The 17,249-nt window shown below is 41.2% G+C and overlaps 1 protein-coding gene across 1 annotated transcript; it reads left to right on the plus strand.

Moving 5' to 3' along the window:
• Positions 1 to 5,065: 5,065 nt before the first annotated feature.
• Positions 5,066 to 14,423, plus strand: LOC139473726 (achaete-scute complex protein T4-like). The gene is made up of 2 exons (XM_071256446.1): positions 5,066 to 5,593; positions 14,304 to 14,423. The coding sequence occupies exons 1-2, from the start codon at positions 5,066 to 5,068 to the stop codon at positions 14,421 to 14,423; spliced, it is 648 nt and encodes a 215-aa protein (XP_071112547.1).
• The last annotated feature ends 2,826 nt before the right edge of the window (positions 14,424 to 17,249 follow it).

Below are 17,249 nucleotides of genomic sequence, written 5' to 3' on the forward strand. Positions count from 1 at the left end.
TAAGTCTAGTAGTTACATGTTTGAAACGACCTATTTAGACCTACTTCCTTGCAACCATCTGACAGCGGATCAAATCACATCATGTAAACGGTATAGCTTTGTCGCAGGTATCAAAATGTAACAAAAAAGATAACCCCAGTTAGATAGGTAGATGTTTACGGTTAAATATCTGCATATACATGTAGACGAAGTCACCGTCTTACCCGTATAGACGCAATGGGGATTCCAACTTAGAAAAAGTCCCCAACAACCTGTTCTAAAGAAGCGTGTTAATGGGTCCAGTGGTCATGCTTCGTGATTTGGTTGATTAAGTGTGACCGTACGCGACGGTGTGGATCGTTGCTCATGATATCAATCACTGGATTGACAGGTCAAGATTTGATTATCTACATACCGCCGTCATGTTGCTGGAATATTGCTGATTGTGGCACAAAGCAACAGCGGTCAAAGCCTCACCTACTGTTATGACCTTGTGTTGGCGGTCTCTGACAGTGCCGGAGTGTCGGAGGTTGCAGGTCCAGGGGACACCGTTACAGTGATCTACAGGCTCTGGATCTCAATAAAATGCTATCATTTTTTAAGTTCTGTTTATAAAGCATCCCTTTATGAAATTGTTCAGTTAGAGGAAAAGTTGATAAATCCAAATTTAAAACTAAAATTATGATATATGTTAACGATAACTGACCGTTGTTCATAGTATTAAGGCTACATTACATTTGGGTTGTACGTCTTTGGTTATGATGTCAAAGGCCACGTGACCAATACCAACAATACCAGTCTGTCAAATCACCATACCAAAGGAGCGGGGACGTAGGATAACGACAAATATTAAAGTTGCAAAATGCTTTGAAACATTGGTATGAACGATCGAGTTGAAATATTAGAAAAACTCGTCCTAAGAAATCCTCTAAAATCACCCGGTACAGTCAGTCTTGTTATGAAACCTAATCATGCAGGTGTTTAAACGAATAAAACTTAATTCTCGGTCACCTGAAGACATTTTATCATTTTCAAAACATTTTCTAAATGTTTTTGCTCATTTCTAAAATTATGTAGATCCCATAGGCCAAAAAGTGCCCTTGTCATACCTTGTCCTTCGCCATCGAAAAAGATGTATATACAAATTATTATTATTTCCTTAAAATCAGACGATGTAGGCGTTGTGTTTCAGTACTTATCATTACATATGTAGAATAGCGGCCCGTTCAGTATAACGGTTAACCTGACGAGGGTTATTTGACGATAGAACAGGTCCCCACTACCCTACACTGGACTGTTCATATAACGTACGCATGGATGAACGAATGAATGAATGAATGAATGAGCTAACCAACCAACTAACACCATCCATCCATCCATCCAACCCAAACCAACCAGCCAACCTGTCGTCCAACCAACCAACCACCTAACCAACCAATGAATGAAGTATGTTGGTTGCGCAAGAAAACATGTAGGAGAGAGAGAGAGAGAGAGAGAGAGAGAGAGAGAGAGAGAGAGGAGGGGGGGGGGGGGGGGGACTTTGCACGCTGTAAGACGAGGATCCGTGTTTAAGATGTTCAATTTGGTTGATTCAATGTACTAAGTCAGCGTGGATATGTGTTTATGTAACCAACAACTGATTTATCTGGTCCCGACTCAACATGATCACCAGTTTCTCCCCCTACCTTCACCCCCAGTGCCCCGTTCCCACAGGACAGCCGCACCTAAGAAAAACTCTCACCTATGACCCCTTCCGTGCTGTCAGCGATGAACCTTCAGACAAACAACATCTCGACGACAAACGCATCGTTAATTACCCAGTGGAAGCCGCCCGTTTCTGAAGGGAGGTCGGCAGATCGGCGGAAATAGAGATATCAATTATTAATGAAGCAATCTCAGTACTAGGAAACAACAGAACACCAGAATTTCCATCAAGTAGAGCTACTTTGTCATTGTCACTTTGCCTCTTTCTTCAATGATCAGACTGGGGGCATGTTTTTTTGGTTTGAGAAATCACGAGACATTTGCGAGCGGCATGCTGCACAACGTGATCCCGTATCGTCATGCCCCCTCCCATCACGAGGGGGATGATGAAGCAAGTGATACAGTTTGTGCTGGCTTCTGTCTGTACATTGCTCTCCCACCAGGGACACCTGGAAGCCGTTGTGTTTTAGTATGTAAAAATATAATATAAAATGTCAATGCAAGAGAATAATCATCCTAGATTAAAAATGTTTGTTGTTTTACGCCGCACTCAGCAATATTCCAGCTATATGACGGCGGTCTGTAAATAATCGAGTCTGGACCAGCAGTCCAGTGATTGACATCATGACCATCGATCTACGCAATTGGGAAACGATGACATGCATCAACCAAGTCAGCGAGCTGTGTTGCTGAGGACCGATTCTACCCCGGATCTTCACGGGTCCTGGATTTTCTGCCCAAACAGATTCAACTTGTTGTTAAGGGCACAAAGCTGTGGCACTGATATGAATGGAACACAAAAATCAGTGATGACACCGGGTATTCGCGAAAAGGGTGAGCATGTCCTGCCCTACCGGTAGCACCCGCCTGTCATACAATTTAAAAAAAAGTATTTATTGCCTGACGCAGCACAGCAGTACTCCTGCCGGTAAACAAACCAGACAATCAAGTGATCGATTAACCAGAAAATCCAGTGACACGAGAGTACCATTACTGATTTTGCTGAATCTAATAAAAACGGTATTTAATTTTGAATTACGTGTGCTGTGTACAAGTGCAGAGCATTTGCTGCTTATAATATATAAGTAAAGAAAAACGTTAAGAAATATAATTATTCATTTTACAAAAAAGTTGGGTACAGTTTTAACGTCTCGGCCCAAACATTTCGTTTGTAGTTGACTCAGCATAGATAAAAGCTACTGAAATAAAGTCACACTTTGGAGAGTTGTTAACTTTTCCGTCCCTTGGGAATTGAGATTAAACGATGCTTTTAAAAAATCGATGAGTCGGAATATGTATGTATCACACAACGGCTTCATCTTCCACCGAGTGAGTTTGCGAGTGAGTGAGTCGATGGGTGTGTGGGTGAGTGAGTGAGGTGGGTGGGCACTCTGTGGGATACCAAAGTGTATGATTGAGTAAATAAGCGAATAATGTTACATGCCGTAGTTGGCAATGTTCCAGTGAAATCAAGTTTGAAAAGTTAGTTTCAAATACATAGCGAGTCGAAACTGGGTTCTTGACGTGACGAGCGAACGCCGGAAGCATTCCAATAATTGATAATTATTCAATACAATATATAATATATATCCTATATATAATATTTGTATTCTGTAGTGGTATCATGACAACATAAACATCGAACATTAAAGTAGAATACTAACCTATCTTCAAAAATGTTTTTCTAATAATGACGAAGTCTTCAGCAACACATTCTTGCCGTAAGAGACCACTATGTTTGTCGTAAGAGGCGACTAACGGGACCGGGTGGTCAGGCTCGCTGACTCGGATGATGCATGTCATCGTATCCCAATTGCATAGATTTATGCTCATGATGTCAATCACTGGCTTGTCTGGTCCAGACTCGATTATTTACAGACAGCCGTCATATAGTTGGAATAGTGCTGCGTGAGGCGTTAAACAACAAACAAAATATGAAATAATTAATAAACATAAAAATAATGTCTGAAAAATAGAATCAGTGAGTGAATGTTGTTTTAAGCCACAGTCAGCAACATTCCGCGAGGTCTGTAAATAACAGTTACTTGGTCAGGAAAACCGAGGAGTTGTAAATGTGTGAAATATATTTAGCTCTTGTATAGATGCAATTGACCACAGAAATCCAAAGGTTACTTTTGGAATGTTATTTTGTAATAAAAGTAAGAACATGAGAACAACAAACAAACAAACAAACAATGATGATGATCCAGGTGTGGTCTCCCTTGGCTCAGACACACCAGAAGTTGACAGCGTGTACAGAAAGCCCATTTGAATGAATGAGCAATTTTTCTACCTGAACGCTATTCAAACTTGCGACCCAGGTGTGAATCGTCTTGACAATCCAGTGATTGACCGCGCGGACATCTATAAAATAGACAGAATAAGAGTGTTTTCACGGGTGGTCTTCACCAGGGAGTCATAGTCTCCATCTAATTCCCGTTTATACTCTTCTAACGACAGTCGTGATGGACCCTCCTCCTTAGGCCCGTTCAGCTATAAATCCCATACCTGTTTAAGGAGATGTCTTTTATGTTATTGTCCAACAAGAAGGTTCTGTGTATTTGAAACGTGAACCATTTAACAGCGTAATAGGAGAGTCAGCACTGGATGCTGATCCTACTATTTGCTATCGTGTTCTCACGTCGGCAGTTTCAAATGGACACAGCGAACACTCAATCGGACAGAGGTGAAGGTCAGAGCACGTAACGCCACACACACGAGTGCTACTAAATGCAAGCATTCATTTGTTTCATCACAAAATGATAATGAAAGTCAGCCTAAGAATTATATTGGTCGGAAGGCTTTGGTGTAGCTACAATATATGCAACGACGTGTGACATATATCCCCAAACATCACACCTCACGTGTTTAAACGTCTTTGCCGCCTCGAATATTGGTTTCAGTACTCGCTCCTTTGAGTCGTGGTTCGCTCGATCTGGGGCCAGTGAAACTGAACTAAAACTCGAGATCTGGTTTTATGTATATACAAATCCCGTCTTCAGCGGCAGGTTACAATCGTAAAACACCTCCAACAATACAGTCTGGGCTGTATAAATCCTATATACCCTTGCGTTACCCTGTCAACTCAGACAGTGCCCTCGTCTCAAAGAAGGCGTGGCCGTCTGCAACACTGCGCTGATGACGTGGTGACAGTGTATTATAGCTAATGCTTCAATTGAAATCCATTTAGATTTGGCATCATGAAGTTTAGCGTTGTCGGTGTGGGTAACGGCCGCTGTGATGGCGATGCTTGTGTTGATGGAACGATCTACCTCGGGGCGTTATCTAAGAAACGACCAGTAATTGCAATCTTAAACTACTCCTAACTGCTTTATCTGTTCGCATTAATATTCAATGATTTAATATCCGGAGGGATCTGATCATGCGACCAGGGAATCAGATGATTGAGATAAGTACGTGCGAGCTTCAGAGGACGAACATGGCAGCATGTTCGCGTCTGTCGACAGGCACTACAGTTACCCCTCCCAGAGAAACACAGCCGGGCACCGCCTTCCGTCAGGGCAAGGACAGACCAAGGGCCAGAGTTGACCATCCCGTCAGATCAGTCAGCAAGAAGGGGGCACCATATCGTCATGTGCCCCACAGTCAGAAACCCCCTCATCTCGTGCAGAGACGTAACGCACGTGAACGTCGTCGTGTTCAAGCTGTAAATGGTGCGTTCTCTCGACTTCGCAAACACGTCCCGTATGAGCCGAAACACAAGCGGTTGTCCAAGGTGAAGACTCTCCGAGTAGCTATAGACTATATCAGACAACTGGAAGACATGATCACGGACCATGACAGACGCGCACGTGACGCCAGGAGGGACTGCGGGGGACACCAAGTCTACGTCAACTCTGACATTCATAACATCGTCGACGGCGGCCGTAACTGGATGCAAGGTCAACCGGTGAGTCAACATCTGGTTGTTTTGTCGTTATAAAACATCTTCGTTATCTTGTCGTTATAAATACCTGGCCTAGTCGTTTTGGATGCATGGTCAACCGGTGAGTGTTCGAACACCTGGTTGTTTAGTCGTTATAAAACATCTTCCAGATTATCTTGTCGTTATAAATACCTGGCCTAGTCGTTTTGGATGCATGGTCAACCTGTGAGTGTTCGAACACCTGGTTGTTTAGTCGTTATAAAACATCTTCCATATTATCTTGTCGTTATAAATACCTGGCCTAGTCGTTTTGGATGCATGGTCAACCTGTGAGTGTTCGAACACCTGGTTGTTTAGTGGTTATAAAACATCTTCCAGATTATCTTGTCGTTCTAAATACCTGGCCTAGTCGTTTTGGATGCATTGCTGACCTGTGAGTGTTCGAACACCTGGTTGTTTAGTGGTTATAAAACATCTTCCAGATTATCTTGTCGTTATAAATACCTGGCCTAGTCGTTTTGGATGCATTGTCTACCTGTGAGTGTTCGCACACCTGGTTGTTTAGTGGTTATAAAACATCTTCCAGATTATCTTGTCGATATAAATACCTGGCCTAGTCGCTTTGGATGCATGGCTAACCTGTGAGTGTTCGAACACCTGGTTGTTTAGTGGTTATAAAACATCTTCCAGATTATCTTGTCGTTCTAAATACCTGGCCTAGTCGTTTTGGATGCATGGCTAACCTGTGAGTGTTAAAACACCTGGGCGCTAGTCTCATACAACACTTCCCAAGTTGTTTAATCGTTATAAAACACTTCCGTGCTTGTCTAGTCGTTATAAAAAATCAGTGGTTGTCTATGTGTTATAAACACTTCCCAGGTTGTCTGGTCGTTATAAAAACACTTTCCAGGCTTCTATTTGCTATAAAACACTTTCCAGGATGTTTCTTTGTTATAAATACTTCCCAGGATCATTTGTTATAAAATACTTCAAAGGTTGTTTCTTTGTTACAAACACTTCCCAGTTTGTCTGGTCACTCTGAAACACTTCCCAGATCGTCTAGTCACTTCCCAGGATGTTTATGTGTTATAAAACACTTCCCAGGTTGTCTACTAGCTCTGAAACACTTCCCAGGATGTTTATGTGTTATAAAACACTTCCCATGTTGTCTACTCGCTCTGAAACACTTCCCGATTTGTCAAGTCACTCTGAAACACTTTCCAGGTTGTCTAGTCACTCTGAAACACTTTCCAGGTTGTTCATTTGTTATAAACATTTTCCTGGTTGTCTAGTCGTTATAAAACTTAACCCAGGTTGTCTACTCGTTCTGAAACACTTCCTGATTTGTCAAGTCACTCTGAAACACATCCCAGGATGTTGATATGTTATAAAACACTTCCCAGAATGTCTAGTCATTATAAAACACTCCCAAATTTGTCAGGTCGTTATAAAACACTTTCCAGGTTGTCTAGTCACTCTGAAACACTTTCCAGGTTGTTCATTTGTTATAAACATTTTTCTGGTTGTCTAGTCGTTATAAAACATTACCCAGGTTGTCTACTCGTTCTGAAACACTTCCCAATTTGTCAAGTCACTCTGAAACACATCCCAGGCTGGTTATATGTTATAAAACACTTCCCAAAATGTCTAGTCATTATAAAACACTCCCCAACTTGTCAGGTCGTTATAAAACACTTTCCAGGTTGTCTAATCACTCTGAAACACTTTCCAGGTTGTTCATTTGTTATAAACATTTCCCAGGTTTTCTACTCGCTGTGAAACACTTCCTGATTTGTCAAGTCACTCTAAAACACATCCCATGAAAACACTTCCCAGAATGTCTAGTCACTCTGAAACACTTTCCAGGTTCTCTAGTTACTCTGAAACACGTCCCAGGATGTTTATATGTTATGAACACTTCCCAGAAGGTCTAGTCATTATAAACCACTCCCCAATTTGTCAGGTCGTTATAAAACACTTCCCAGGTTGTCTAGTCACTCTGAAACACTTCTCAGGCTGTCTAGTCACTCTGAAACACTTTCCAGGTTGTTCATTTGTTATAAACATTTCCAAGGTTTTCTACTCGTTCTGAAAAACCTCCCGATTTGTCAAGTCACTCTGAAACACATCCTAGGATGTTTATATGTTATGAACGCTTCCCAGAACGTCTAGTCATTATTAAACACCTCCAAGGTTGTCTAGTCGTTATAAAACACTTCCCAATGTGTCAAGTCGTTATAAAACACTTCCCAGGTTGTCTAGTCATCGGGTTGTCTAGTCATTTTTAAACACTTCCAAGGTTGTCTTGTCGCTCTGAAACACTTCCCAATTTGTCAACTTGTTATTAAACACTAACCCAGGATGTTTCTTTGTTATGAACAATTCCCAATTTGTCAAGTCACTCTGAAACACATCCCAGGCTGGTTATATGTTATAAAACACTTCCCAAAATGTCTAGTCATTATAAAACACTCCCCAACTTGTCAGGTCGTTATAAAACACTTTCCAGGTTGTCTAATCACTCTGAAACACTTTCCAGGTTGTTCATTTGTTATAAACATTTCCCAGGTTTTCTACTCGCTGTGAAACACTTCCTGATTTGTCAAGTCACTCTAAAACACATCCCATGAAAACACTTCCCAGAATGTCTAGTCACTCTGAAACACTTTCCAGGTTCTCTAGTTACTCTGAAACACATCCCAGGATGTTTATATGTTATGAACACTTCCCAGAAGGTCTAGTCATTATAAACCACTCCCCAATTTGTCAGGTCGTTATAAAACACTTCCCAGGTTGTCTAGTCACTCTGAAACACTTCTCAGGTTGTCTAGTCACTCTGAAACACTTTCCAGGTTGTTCATTTGTTATAAACATTTCCAAGGTTTTCTACTCGTTCTGAAAAACCTCCCGATTTGTCAAGTCACTCTGAAACACATCCTAGGATGTTTATATGTTATGAACGCTTCCCAGAACGTCTAGTCATTATTAAACACCTCCAAGGTTGTCTAGTCGTTATAAAACACTTCCCAATGTGTCAAGTCGTTATAAAACACTTCCCAGGTTGTCTAGTCATCGGGTTGTCTAGTCATTTTTAAACACTTCCAAGGTTGTCTTGTCGCTCTGAAACACTTCCCAATTTGTCAACTTGTTATTAAACACTAACCCAGGATGTTTCTTTGTTATGAACACTTCCCAATTTGTCAAGTTGTTATAAAACACTTCCCAGGATGTCTAGTCGTTCATAAACACTTCCCAGGTTGTTCATTTGTTATAAAACACTTCCCAGGTTGTTCATTACTTATAAACACTTCCCAGGTTGTTCATTTGTTATAAACACTTCCCAGAAGCTCTAGTCGTTATAAAACACTTCCCAGGTTGTCTTGTCGCTCTGAAACACTTCCTAGGATGTTTTTTTTGTTTAAACACTTCCCAGAATGTCTAGTCATTATTAAACACCTCCAAGGTTGTCTAGTCGTTATAAAACACTTCCCAATGTGTCAAGTCGTTATAAAACACTTCCCATGTTGTCTAGTCATCGGGTTGTCTAGTCATTTTTAAACACTTCCCAGGTTGTCTTGTCGCTCTGAAACACTTCCCAATTTGTCAACTTGTTATTAAACACTAACCCAGGATGTTTCTTTGTTATGAACACTTCCCAATTTGTCAAGTTGTTATAAAACACTTCCCAGGATGTCTAGTCTTTCTTAAACACCTCCAAGGTTGTTCATTTCTTATAAACACTTCCCAGGTTGTTCATTTCTTATAAACACTTCCCAGAAGCTCTAGTCGTTATAAAACACTTCCCAGGTTGTCTTGTCGCTCTGAAACACTTCCCAATTTGTCAAGTTGTTATAAAACACTTCCTAGGATGTTTCTTTGTTATTAAACACTTCCCAGGATGTCTAGTCGTTATAAAACACTTTCCAGGTTGTCTAGTCGTTCTTAAACACTTCCCAAGTTGTTCATTTGTTATTAAACACTTCCCAGGTTGTTCATTTGTTATTAAACACTTCCCAGGTTGTTCATTCGTTATAAACACTTCCCAGAAGCTCTAGTCGTTATAAAACACTTCCAAGGTTGTCTTGTCGCTCTTAAACACTTCCTAGGATGTTTCTTTGTTATAAACACTACCCAGAATGTCTAGTCTTTATAAAACACTTCCCAATTTGTCAAGTCGTTATAAAACACTTCCCAGGTTGTCTAGTCGCTCTGAAACACTTCTTAGGATGTTTCTTTGTTATAAACACTTCCCAGAATGTCTAGTCATTATTAAACACTCCCCCAGGTTGTCTAGTCGTTATAAAACACTTCCCAATGTGTCAAGTCGTTATAAAACACTTCCCAGGTTGTCTAGTCATTATTAAACACTTCCCAGGTTGTCTAGTCGTTATAAAACACTTCCCAGAATGTCTAGTCATTATTAAACACTTCCCAGGTTTTCTAGTCGTTATAAAACACTTCCCAGGTTGTCTAGTCATTATTAAACACTTCCCAGGTTGTCTAGTCGTTATAAAACACTTCCCAGAATGTCTAGTCATTATTAAACACTTCCAAGGTTGTCTAGTCGTTATAAAACACTTCCCAATTTGTCAAGTCGTTATAAAACACTGCCCAGGTTCTCTAGTCGCTCTGAAACACTTCCCAATTTGTCAAGTCGTTATAAAACACTTCCCATTTTGTCAAGTTGTTATAAAACACTTCCCATGATGTTTATTTTTTATTAAACACTTTCCAGGTTGCCAAGTCGATCGTAAACACTTCCCAAGTTGTTCATTTGTTATAAAACACTTCCCAGGTTGTTCATTTGTTATAAAACACTTCCCAGGATTTGTATTTGTTATAAAGCACTTCCCAGGTTGTCTAGTCGCTCTGAAACATTTCCCAGGATTCTTATGTGTCATAAAACACTTCCCAGGTAATCTAGTCACTCTGAAACACTACCCAGGTTGTTTATTTTGTTTTAGCGCATAATCCAGGTTGTCTAGTCGATCTGAAACACTTCACATGATGCCTCTTTGTTATAAAACACTTATCAGGTTGTCTATTCGTATTAGAACACTTCCATGGTTGTCTAGTCGTTATGAAATACCTGGTATTGTTGTTTATAATCCCTGGTCTGGTTGTAAGGGATTACCTGGTTGTGGTTTCGTTATAAAACTCCTTCCAAGTTGTCTTGTCGTTAAAAAAAGCCTGGTCTTGTTGTAAGAAAATTCTTGTTTGTCTGGTCGTTATATAACTCCTTCCAAGTTGTCTAGTCGTTATAAAAAAGCCTGGTCTGGTTGTAATAAAATGCAAGGTTATCATGTAATTATTAACCGCATTGTAGTCTGATCGTTATAACACATTATCCAGGTTGTCTTGTTATAAACACTTGGTTGTATAATCGTTATCAAACACCGGGTGTCTAGTTTTTTTTTATTAAACAGGTTAAAGAGTGAGGTGGGGTGGGGAGAGGAATTGTGGGGGAGGGGTCGGGGGCAGAAGATGAGATTGGGGGAAGGGGCTGATGGGATGAAGGAACGGAGTGAAAGGTTTGACATGGGTCCAAATAGAGATCGTGGGTGAGGATATAGATATCGGTGTATGGCCATGGAGCGGATAGGGACTGTGAGGATATGGATGGTGAGGGTGGATAAGGAGTGACAGGTTGTGGTGGGAAAGGGGAGTTGTGGGGACGGAGCCAGGCGTGGTGATGGAGGACTTGGGGGATCGGACTGGAAGAAGTGAGCGGCGGGATACAGAGAGTGGAAGCGGTAATACACACCGCCACACCCGTACTGCCTATAGTTCACGAATATCGGGTAGCCTAATGGTTAAAGCGTTCGCTCGTCAAGCCGAAGACCCGGGTTCGAGTCCCAAAATGGGTACAATGTGTCAAGCCCATTTCTGGTGTCCCCCGCCGTGATATTGCTGGAATATTGCTAAAAGGTGCGTAAAACCATGCTCACTCTCTACATTAACCAAACCAAGCAATCTTTAAATTATGCGTTTTCGAATGTATAATTAAACTTGATTGTCCATTGAGAGTCCATTGTACGATTCTGATTATATTATAAGCATGTGTGAGTGAGTAAGTATGGTGTTTACGCGGCTTTTGGCACTATTCCATCAATATTACGGCGGGGGAAACCAGGAATGGGCTTCATGGGATTAAGTATGTGTTTATGAATCACTATCAACAGTGATGATACAAGGTGTTGGCGAAAAGTTGAACTTCTCCTACCCCACCGGTAGCACCCGTCTCACAGAACAATGGAAATGGCGGTGGGCAAATCTGGGATTGGTCATGTCATAAGTTCACTGGGATCGGCTCGTCTCTGTCCAAAGGGACCAACCTCGTCCATCACTGGAGGGAATCCATATTGAAAGTAGTTTCGTGCACGTGACTATCACATGCCACCACGCCACCTGGTGGAATTCGTGTAACTTGCATTTACAATGTACTTTTGTTTCAAATCGAAGTGTACGCCTAATTTCTATTAAGCACAGAATAACTGTCTTCAATACCGGCGTCTTGTTATACAAACTATTTGCGGCGAGGTCTGGTCTGACTCGGTTTACAGTGAATTCATGTAATATTCCAATCAGGGATCGAAATAAGCCGAGTGTACCAAATGATCATAATTTAGGTCAGCAATGAGTACTGTATACCACAATGTATTCGCAGCTTCGATGCTGAAGGCACATTTTGTTGATTCACTTCACTGATTGTTTGGTTGTTTGTTTGTTTGTTGTTTAACGCCACACTCAGCAATATAAAAGCTATATGACGGCGGTCTGTAAATAATCGAGATAAATCGTAAATAATCGACAAGATAATCCAGTGATTAACAACATGAGCGTCAATCCACGCAATTGGGATACGATGACTTGATAACCAAGAACCCGATCCAGTCAGTCGCCTCTTACGACAAGCATAGTCGCCTTTTACAGCAAGCATGTGTTGCTGAAGACCTAATCCAACCCTGATCTTCACAGGTCGATTAACTTCACCATCGTTTGTTTATGGTTTAACGCCTTGCTCATCTATATTCCAGCAATATGACGTCGTCTGTAAATGATCGAGTCTGGTCCAGACAATCCATTGATGGACAGCATGAGCATCGATGTATGGGGGTGGGGTTGGTGTGGGTGTTGGTGTTCGGGTTCTGGGGTGGGCTGTGGTATGTGTGCTGAAATTAATGTTAATTAATGAGTGACCTATTATCCGTCATCACGAATTCGAAGTGGGGAATTCTATTTATTACCCATTCTCATTCCAATTTGGGGAAACGTTTCTGAACTGGTCTCTGTAAGGGGGATGTCCCGCCGAGATCTGACGTCACATATTGTTATGTGACGTGATTGACGTCATTAAACTACAAAGTGACCTCGTACAGTTTGTTTGGTTGAAAATTGTCATGCTTAACTGACCAAACAGCAGTTAACACCTCCATAACACCTTCCTGGGGTCGACCGCCTCCGTGGTCTTGTGGTACAGCGTCCGCCCGGAGAGCGGAAGGTCCGGGGTTCGATCCCCGCCCGCGTCATACAAAAGACGTTTAAAGATTGTACTTTAGCATTAAGGGGCTAAAACAAGGACTGGTCGGCTCGGAGTCAGTATACTGTGTCTGAGTGGGGTATTCATGTTAAACTGCGGCATGGTATCTCAGTAAGCTAGCACTATAAATCGGCATCAGTCCGGACTAGTACAAGCAGCCACACACACACATACACGTGCATGCACGTCGCTATATAAGTGCCATTATCTTGGACGCGATGTTAAACCCAATTTCACCTCACCTCACCTTCCTGGGGTCAGATGAATCGGAGCATCACTTTGATCAAATATGGTTTTTTTTCTAATATTGTAACCTCGATGTATCTGGTACAAATGTATACGGGTCATATGTTCAAATCTGAATAAGTAACTTCAGGAAAAATTGCAACCCAACTTTTTTTGAGACATCAAAAATCATTTTATGAAGGGTGTTATAGAAATTTATCCTCTCTTTGTTTTGAAACTGGGATTCATTGCTAAATCAAAATAAAAGACTACTAAGCTAATAAAATTATATCATCGTCTAGAGACATTTCCTGCTGGCATGATATATGCAATTTCAGCCCTTTAAAGAAATCTATCGCAAACATGTTCAAATTCCACTAACCTGAGCAATATCGATCCTGGGCCAATTTTCATTGTAAAATTTCTTCTTAACATGACGTTTTAAAACTTTATGAACCTTTATCTGAATAGTTTGAGACAAAGTCCTCATGGTTTATTCGGATAATGCCCACATTATTTGTATACTGCATACAGCTTTGTGCCAGGCTCAATTATAGCACAGATTCAAAATATTAGAATTCCTTGTTCATTTTGCAATCTAATCAAACTCCAGAACAATGCCTTGGGAGCATGATAAATTTTGGTATTTGTCACTACCAACTGGTTTTTAAACGGTAACTAATCTGCGTTTAAAAACAGTATGTTATGAAATTAACACATTGTTGACGTCAAGAAGGATTTATAATGAACTTACCGCTTCGAAATCATAGTTTTGTCTCTAAGGACCCTTCACATTCGATTTCAGTCAGTGTCAAAATCACTGCTTTGGAAACTGATGACGTATGAAATTATTGACGATTCTCATAAACACGCTTTTATTTTTATTCCTACGAAAGAAATTATTTTATCATATTGCACTTGCTTTATCCGAATATATGACAACAACTGACTCAAGTGTATCTGTTTCAGCAAGTGCACCCGGGACAACCAAGAAGATGTGCTCACCTCGTGCATTTTCCCTCGTCATGCGCACAAGTGAACGTTCATACCAATGGCTATCTCGATCTCTGCGGCGGGTCGCTGATGTGACGCAATAGACCTGACAGAGACATTGCTTATGGACATGAGTATTGTGCAACAGGTGTACTAAGACACATCACCTTCGTTCAAAGCGTTCCGGGTCGAATGCGTGCGGGATAAAGACGAGTCTGTAACCAAGTGCTCATGACCGACCACGTGCGATACAAACTACAAAAGCAGCACCATCTTGTCTGGCACGGTCTGGGAGTTGCCTTTGTCAGTGGGTGTTGTACTCCAAGACTGACCAACTGTGGGTATTTGTCAGGGATGGAATTGGTCGTTGCATCCTATGCTGGTCGTAACAGATGACCAAATGGATCGGGTGGTCAGGCTCGGTGACTTGGTTATGTCGAGTCAACGTGTCCCAATCGCCGTTCCTAATATCAATCCCTGGATTGTCTGGTCCGGACCCGAGATTATGTACAGCCGTCATATAACCTGATTATTGTTGAGTACAGCGGTAAACAATAAACACACACACACACACACACACACACACACACACACACACACACACTGATGGTGATGAAGATGATGACGTCTTGCCGCTTGACTCGCTGCCTGTGCACAGATTCCCATTCTGTTGCCGCCATAGTATGGGAACAACTATAGTTAATGAAATTGAGAAAAATCGATTTTGTTCCCAACATACACGCCCAATGCGAATGGAAATGGCTGTGTTGTTGATGGAGGAATGCATGTCGTTATTGCGGATTTACCACCATTCCACGACGCGACAGAAGTTGAGCTTACTGTATTGTAATGGTACAAGGAGAGAACATAGCCATGGAGTGAGAAGAACGAATGACCGAGTCGGTATAGCTGACTTGAGCTGTTATTTGATGCACCGATGGAATCCTCAACTTAATCGTCGTTCCATTGTTTCTGTGCCCATCTTGCAGGAGGGGATGCACTGGTGGCGCGAGTCAAGGAGTCCTCCCAAAACTTCTACATGCCAAAACTTCTACAGCTTAAAACAACAAAGTTTATGGTCCACTGCACCACTAATCTCCTGGCTATTACCTGTTGGGCATTGATTGAAACAGTCCAATTAATTAAGTGTACAACATACAACAAAACAAAACAATTTGAAGACATTGAAGACAATTTACTCATATAACACTGGTATAAATAAACAGTACACACACTTTTTGTACTAGGCTACTTACTAATTTAATGTAAGCACTGGTATAAATAAATAGTACACACACTAATTTAATGTCACAACTGGCCTTACTCTGTCACAAACAGCACTAAAATTACTATATTTCAAGTCTCTTAACCAAGTTTGAGAAGATGACCAACAGCATCAAGGAACTAATTTCATTGTAAGTGACGGGTCTTTTTATTATAACCTTCTTTATCTCCAAATAAGTTGTTTCATTAGGTACATCTGTAACTATTTAATCTTCCCAAAGTACCCTTCCTTGCCTTTCTAAAACAACATCGTAAAGAAGCTAATGAGTCTTCCTAATTACAGGAGGACTATACCATTATAACAACAGGTAAACTCAATCAGCCATGACAACTCTCTGTAGATGTTTTGGCATGTAGACGTTTTGGTATGTAGAAGTTTTGGGAGTGAACCAGGAGTCAACCATATACAGCTTGGATCTTGTGCTAATGCCTTTTTATAGCTTTTGGATTATCGCTGATGAATATACGACTCACCATACCACAACAGCTGCTATATTGGTTGGGTGGAACAGTTACACTTTGTTGTGTCGATATTATAAGATTCTGATTACAAGTAATACAAGCACCTACTTGCCCGGAAGTGACAGACGGCGCCAAACCGACATTAACCCTTAATCAAGAACATACTACAAACAAGTGACCAATTGAGTGTGTGGCCTTTGCCCGAAGGAAGTGATAGAAAGTTCTCATGTTCTTACTTTTATTACAACATAACATTCCAAAAGTAACCTTTGGATTTCTGTGGTCAATTTGCTTTTATACAAGGGCTAAATATATTTTACACATTTACAACGCCCCGGTTTCCCTGACCAAGTAGCTGTTATTTACAGGCCTCGCGGAATGTTGCTGACTGTGGCTTAAAACAACATTCACTCACTGATTCTATTTTTCAGACATTATTTTTATGTTTATTAATTATTTCATATTTTGTTTGTTTGTTGTTTAACGCCGAACTCAGCAATATTCCAACTATATGACGGCTGTCTGTAAATAATCGAGTCTGGATCAGACAATCCAGTGATTGATGTCATGAGCATTGATCTGATCCACGCAATTGGGATACGATGATATGCATCAACCAAGTCAGCGAGCCTGACACCCCGATCCCGTTAGTCGCCTCTTACGATAAGCATGGCCGCCTCTTACGGCACGCGTGGTTTGCTGAAGATCTATTCTACCCCGGATCTTCAAAGAGCTACTTCATCTACAGCAAATAGAACAGCAGCACGACTTCACATTGTGGGGATGTTCGTACATCCTCGGGTAACAAGTGTGTTATATTTTCATTCTGTTATGATAAATAGCATACACTCATTCGCTGGCGTAGCTTCGTTTTTGAAGTGACGTAACGACCTTCATACCTCCTCATAGTAACCTCACATGAACAGTCTCTCGCCTGTGAGGTAAGTTTGATTAGTCGGCTATTTGAACGTCGTTTTCTGTGGCGAAAAGGTCCGGGGTATGTATGATGACACAATGGAAATATAATACCCTGGATAGTCGAGGATGGCATCGCCACATTGTTCGGCGATGAGTTAATCGCTGTGTATAACATCGGTGTTCGCTGTGTACAACATCGGTGTTCGCTGTGTACAACATTGGTGTTCGCTGTGTGCAACATCGCTGTTCGCTGTGTAC

The sequence above is a fragment of the Haliotis cracherodii genome, unplaced genomic scaffold (assembly GCF_022045235.1).
Source record: "Haliotis cracherodii isolate W230 unplaced genomic scaffold, xgHalCrac1.p SCAF_3, whole genome shotgun sequence".
NCBI lineage: Eukaryota > Metazoa > Mollusca > Gastropoda > Lepetellida > Haliotidae > Haliotis > Haliotis cracherodii.

Bases quoted from the DNA above. Each gene is read 5' to 3' on its own strand.
- LOC139473726 (XM_071256446.1), top strand. From the start codon at position 5,066: ATGCGACCAGGGAATCAGATGATTGAGATAAGTACGTGCGAGCTTCAG. The intron at 5,594-14,303 runs GTGAGTCAACAT...TATCTGTTTCAG, and splicing joins ACTGGATGCAAGGTCAACCG to CAAGTGCACCCGGGACAACC.